The 5,842-nt window shown below is 68.0% G+C and overlaps 1 protein-coding gene across 1 annotated transcript; it reads right to left on the bottom strand.

Annotated features, from left to right (window-relative positions):
• Positions 1-252: 252 nt before the first annotated feature.
• On the bottom strand, positions 253-1,461 carry NEUROG3 (neurogenin 3). The gene is made up of 2 exons (XM_055817582.1): positions 995-1,461; positions 253-289 (listed from the first exon to the last, which is right to left on the bottom strand). Exons 1-2 carry the CDS (start codon positions 1,459-1,461, stop codon positions 253-255), a joined length of 504 nt encoding a protein of 167 aa, XP_055673557.1.
• Between the last annotated feature and the right edge of the window lie 4,381 nt (positions 1,462-5,842).

Genomic DNA, 5,842 nt, shown 5'->3' with positions numbered 1-5,842 from the left:
CCCACCCCGAGCCCCCCGTCTGCCCCGGCTAAATCCTCCCCCACGGAGGATGGGGTCGGCCTGGGGCAGCGCTGCTCTGGGGACACGCTCCGTCTGGAGAGCTGGAGCGCTGTGTCCCGGGAACATCCCCAAGATAGCCCCGGGGCCGAGCCTGGCGCTGAAAATCCGCCTGCGCGAGGAGGGCTGCAGCCGTGGTGCACCTTGCCGGGAGGCGGCGGGCAGAGCAGGGTAGCTGCCCGGCGGGACCGGGAACTACACGGACCGGCCGCAGCCCTGCGGGAAGCGGCGTCTGTAAAGAGAGGTCGGTTTTAAACGGGCGCATGGGCCCCGACAGGCACACGCCGGCGTGCGCACAGGCGCAAGACCCCGCTGCGCCTCTCTCCATCTCCGCTCCTCCCCACGCAGGGGAGCGTCCCTGCCCGGCCACACCCGGGACCCCACGCCAGCCCCCGCAAGGCAGGCGCTGCCCTCTACGGTGCGGGCTGCGCGCGATTTTGAAACCCCCAGAGAGCCCTCGGTGGAAAGAACACGGCGTTGCACAGGTCTGACTGTGACACACTTTATTCTCCTCTTCTTCTTCTTCGAAAAACCCGAGATACAGCCGCGGCTCCCCTTCCCGGTACGAACAGCTGGACCACCGCTGCCAAAAATACTCTTATATACAAAATATATATTTTTTACGAAATATAATCAATAAATACCGATAGCGACAAATTAATATAATTTACCGTTTCCGAGTACAAAACCGTGATTTGTTTTTGTCCGCCCACTCCCTCTGCGCTTCAGCCAAGCGGGACGGGGCAGGGGGGAGCAGGGCGCCCGCCGCCCCCCGGCGCGCAGCGCGGGGACACCCCCTCCGCTCCACCGGCTATGTGAGGGCCAAAAGCGGGGGACAGCGGCTGGGCGGCGGGCTCAGAGGAAAGCGGGGAAGGCGGCGGGGCCGCGGCGCAGGGCGGCGGGCGGCGGGGCGGCGGGGCAGAGCGAGTCCCAGGACCCGGGGGAGGCGGTGGCGGCGGCGGCGGGGGGCGGCGGCGGGGGGGGCTCGGGCAGGCCCTGCTCGGCCAGGCGGAGGCTCTGGGTGAGCGCCCAGATGTAGTTGTGGGCGAAGCGGAGCGTCTCTATCTTGGTGAGCTTGGCGTCGTCGGGGAAGGTGGGCAGGACGCTGCGGAGCGCGTCCAGGGCGGAGTTGAGGTGGTGCATGCGGTTCCTCTCCCGGTCGTTGGCCTTCATGCGCCGGCTCCTCTTCTGCTTGCTGAGCAGCCCCTCGCTCCGCGCCTTGCCGCGGCCCCGCCGCGCCTTCCCCTTCCTGCGGGCCGCCGCCTCCCGCGGGGCCAGGGCGCTGCGGGCCGGCGAGGCGCCCCGGCTGCCCGCGGAGCCGCCGGCGGCCGCGGAGGGGGCGTCCTCAGCGCCGCCGAAATAGGGCTGCCCTTCGCCCGGCGAGCGGTCGCTCTGCGGGGCCATCCTGCAAAGCCAAGCCCGCGTCAGCCGGCGGGGAGCGGCGCTGAGGCCGGCCCGGGGGAGCCTTGTCCCCCGCGGCTCTACCTGCTGAGCGCGGGCGAGGCTGCGGGGCAGGAGAGCGGCTCTCGCTCCGCGGCCCCCCCGCCGCTGTCCCCTCCCCGCTGCCCCTCGAGCGCGGGCAGGAAAGGTTGTGCGGCCGGCACACGACTGCCGTTAAGCCCCTATATATATAGGGCCGGCAGACAATGGGGATTTCCCGGCCGGGCGGCGTGTGCGCCCCCCCGCCCGCACCCACCCCCTGGCACGCTTTTATCTTATCAGCCCGGCGGGAGCGTGCCGGGCCCGGCACCGCCCGCCGTCCCGGCCCCGCCACGCGAGACCCCGCCGGCTCCCACGCTGCGCCGGGACCCTCCGCCTCCGCCCGCCCCCTCTGTCCCCGGCCCGGCCCCCGCCCTCCCTCCCTTCCCCGGGCCGGGACCCCCGGGCCGAGCCGCCGACCCCGGGCGTGGGAGGGTCGCACCTCGGCCGGGGCGACCGCGCACGCCTGGGCTCCGCGGGGGGCTGCGGCGGGGGCGGGACAGGCGGCCCTGGCACAGGGTCCCAGCAGTGACAGGGGGGCTCCCGGGGACTCGGCTACGCAAAGCCGGGCAGCGCCGGGCCCCGCGCCCCGGTGTGGCCGGGAACGCACCGCCGGGCCAGGCGGGGTCCCTCCCTGGTGCCAGCCGCGGGGGTCCCCCCGGCCCCGTTCCGGCTCCGCTTCCCTAGGCAGAGCCGCAACCACCTCTCGCCTCCCGCTGCCCCGGCGCCGCGGGGCGCTCCCGGGACCCTCCCTCCGACGCCGGCAGGGGAGTGAAGGGACCCAGCCACCTCCTGCGACCCCCTCTCCGCGCCGCCACTGCGCCGGACACCGCCCCGCGCCCCCCGGGACCGACCGGCGGAGCTGCGGGCGGCGAGCGCTGGCACCGGGAGGGGGGGGGGACGCGGGACGCCGTTCTCCAGCCCTTTCCCCCGTGCCGTGTCTTTGCTTCCCCCGGGCGAACGGGGCCTGGGTCCCGCGGAATAAGGCCCCCCCCCGCAGTCCCCGGCCGCCCCCCGCCCCGCCAGCCCGGCGCTGAGCCCGGGGAGGGCCGCCCTGTCGCCGGGACTCGGTGCGCAAAACGTGCCAGGGACTTTTGCGCACCGGCTGCGGCAGGAGGCGGGGACCGGCCTGGGCCCGGGACACCTTTCCCCGGCGGAGGGCGGGGGACCCGGGGCGGCGAGGCCGGACCCTCCCTGCACGGGCTGGCGCCCCCGGGGGTGCGGGCAAGGCTGCCGGGAGGGCGCAGCCCCGGCGGTGCGAGAGCCCCCCGCTCCTTCACCAAAGCGGCGCGGCGGATCCCGGCCGGGGGTTATCGGCGCCGGGAGCGGCCGGACCGGCCCGCCCGGGCCGCGGCGGGGCAGGGGCAGCTCCCCCGGCCCGGCCCGGTCCCCAGCCCCGCGGGGCGGCCGCGGCCGGCGCGGTGCGGGGCGGTGCGGGGCCGTGCGCGCTGCCTCTCCAGGGGCGCGGCGCGGCGGGCGAGCAATCCCGCTCCCCCGCGGCGGCGGCGCTCGGAGGGCGGGGGAGCGGGGCCGAGGGGGGCCGGCCACCGCGGCGGCTCGGGCGCCCCTTCTCGAAGGGCGTTTCAGAGGGCAGAGGAGGATGAATAGGAAGGGCCCGGCGGGGTTTTTTTTGTGTTCTTTTTTTTTTGTGCCTGTGCAATTGGATGACAAAAAAATCTGGCGAGCGAGTTTCCAAGCCTCAGACTGCCCACTTCAAACGTCCTTCAAACAAAAGCTGAAGAGGAAAAGAAAGCCCCACCTGGTACCGCTGTTTGCTAAAATAATAATAAATAGATTTCGTTTAATAAATAATTACAAGAGATTGTAAAGTGGAGTGCTTTGGGAAGCATTAATCATGGGGCTGGGGGCAGACATCACCTGCTGGCAAACAAGACAACTTTATTGTTAAATCACCTTCCCACTGCCACTTTCCGATAACTCCCTCCTGTCGCCACAAAGCCCGGCCGGGTATGTTTACTCATAGTTAGCATAACAAGCACCATATTACCACAAACGTGATAAAAATCTCCGGGGGCACCGCGGCGGGCTCCCGCTCACACCTGGCCGGGCCGCCCGGCGCGGAGCTGGCACCCAACGGCCCTTCCAGGAGGGGCCCTTCTGCCGTTTACATTGGCCTAGTTTATGCTGCTTTATAACAGGTTTACTGCAATCCCTATCTCCCGGCCCTATTTGTCTTATTTTATTGAAAACATATGGTAACCAGCCCAGCCCCGGCGCATCCCTCGCCTGCCAGGCGTCGGGAACGTTTTGCGAGCCGGGGCTCGGCCGCAGCCCGCCTGCCCGCCGCGGGCTGTTTACTCGGGAGAGCGGAGAGCAGATAAGGCCGCGCCCGCTCCCGACCCCTGTTCCCCAGAGCCGGGGGGCCGCCGGCCGCCCCGCGCCCTCCGCACGCCCCGGGGCCGCCGGTGCGCACCCGCGCCTCCTGCTCACCCGCGGGGCCGCGGCGGCCGCACGGCGGAGGCACCTGCGGCGGGGCCGCCCCTTCCTTCCTTCCCCCGCTCCCCCCGGCCGGGGCTGCTCAGGAGGTACCGTGATTTGCGGTGCCATATGTCGAGCGGCTCGGCGGAGCGCAGCCCTTCAGAGCCGGAGCAGCTGCTGCCCCGGCCCTACCTACCCGGCGCATAATACCTGGGAGCCGCAGCCCCGCGTCCCCCTTTGAGAGGGCAGCGCGGCTGGGCCGGCTCCGCGCCTCTGTTTTGTGACTTTATTGTGGCGCCCAACAGATGCACGCCTGCCCCTCCTGCCCCTCGCCCCGGTGCGAGCGCGCTGCTCGGGACACAAGGAGCACAGATGCCAGGCGCAAGGTGCACCAGATGCCCCGCTTTGTGAATTCAAACAATATTTCTCCCTTCCTCCCCCCTCCCTCTTCTTCCTACAAGAGGGAGAGGAGAAGGGGTACAAAAAGAAAAATATATGTAAAAAAAAATAAAATAGGAGAAGAAAGGAAAGCCCCGGCAAGCGCCGCCGGGAGCGCGTCCCCCTGGGGCCGCCCGACGGGGCGCACGGCTGGGCGCAGCGCCGCGGCCCCGAGCAGGGGTAGCGCAGCGCCGCGGGGACACCCCGTCGTGGTCCTGGGGACACCCCGCCGCGGCCCTGGGGAGGCGACCGGCCAGGGCGGGCAGGGGCCGGGGGTGCCCGCCGGGGCGACATGAGCCTTCCCGGGAAATCATTAATTATCCGGCGAGCGCTGAGCAAGCGGCCCCCCTTTGCGGAGTGGCAAAGGCTGCTGGGGAAAAGAATGGTGAAACCCATTTTGGCACCGTAAATCTTCCCGGCTTTTGTGGCCGGGGTCCAGCACACAAGAAAGTGTCCGGAGCAACTGGTACATGCACTGAGGGCTTGGCTGGAAAAAGCTGTCCCCGGTGTGGACCAGGGCTGCTGGAAAGGGTGTCCTCCCACCTTGGCTGTCCCTCCCCAACGGGGGCCAAGTGAGCTCTGCTCAAGGCAGAAGGGGCTGTGCAAGGAGAAACAACTCCCCAAGGTTAGACCCCCTTCCTGCCATGGACAGCAGTGGCACGAGTCCCACCAGCTGCAAATACCTATCCCTTCCATAACCATCCTGTGACCCTCCCCCTCTGTGCTGCAGAAATCTGCCACAAAGGCCTGACCCGTGCCAGAGCTGATGGGTTTTCCTCTAGCCCCACCGGGAGCTGGGTGGCACACCTCAGATGCTCTGACTTCCAAGGGCTGGGGGCTGAGGCTATTCGGGGGCAGGAATGGCCCAACCAAGCCCTGGGGTGAGGGGTGCCGACACTGCACCAGAACAGGAGAAGCCCTGGTAAGTACACTGGGAAAAGAAAGCCCAAGAGTTTCCAGTGTGCATCCCACTCTACAATAAACCTCCCTCTGTGCTTATGTGCCCTTAAAACACAGCCTGACAGGAGATGGCTTCATAAGGCTGCAAGAGCAGACAGCTGCTCTGACACTGAAACATATTTTGGGTGAGCATGCAACAATCTCGAGCATAGCAAAACCCTTGATTATGTCTGGATGGGAGAGAAGAAAGGAAAAGAAAGAGCATGGAAAGGCAAGGCAGGGAACAAATACCAACTACAAAAGGGTCAGTCAGATACTGGGCTGGGATGCCTACAGGTGAGTGCTGTGAAACCTGTTAATGTATTTACTCAGCCACCCAAGCATCTGTCCAGGCAGGGAAAGACAGTCCTAACCTCTCTGGGAGTTGGTCTCCTCCTGTCATTCCCAGCACTGCCAGCCTCTCTGCCCTCTCCGCTTCTGGCAAGTGGTCCCTTGCCCCAGCCCATTTCACCTGCCAAAAAGAGGGTTT

The sequence above is a fragment of the Falco peregrinus genome, chromosome 1 (assembly GCF_023634155.1).
Source record: "Falco peregrinus isolate bFalPer1 chromosome 1, bFalPer1.pri, whole genome shotgun sequence".
Classification (NCBI taxonomy): Eukaryota; Metazoa; Chordata; class Aves; order Falconiformes; family Falconidae; genus Falco; species Falco peregrinus.
This window is presented reverse-complemented; position numbering and strand designations above follow the sequence as displayed.

Bases quoted from the DNA above. Each gene is read 5' to 3' on its own strand.
- NEUROG3 (XM_055817582.1), bottom strand. From the start codon at position 1,461: ATGGCCCCGCAGAGCGACCGCTCGCCGGGCGAAGGGCAGCCCTATTTC. The intron at 290-994 runs GTCCTGGGACTC...CTCTCTTTACAG, and splicing joins GCCGCCACCGCCTCCCCCGG to ACGCCGCTTCCCGCAGGGCT.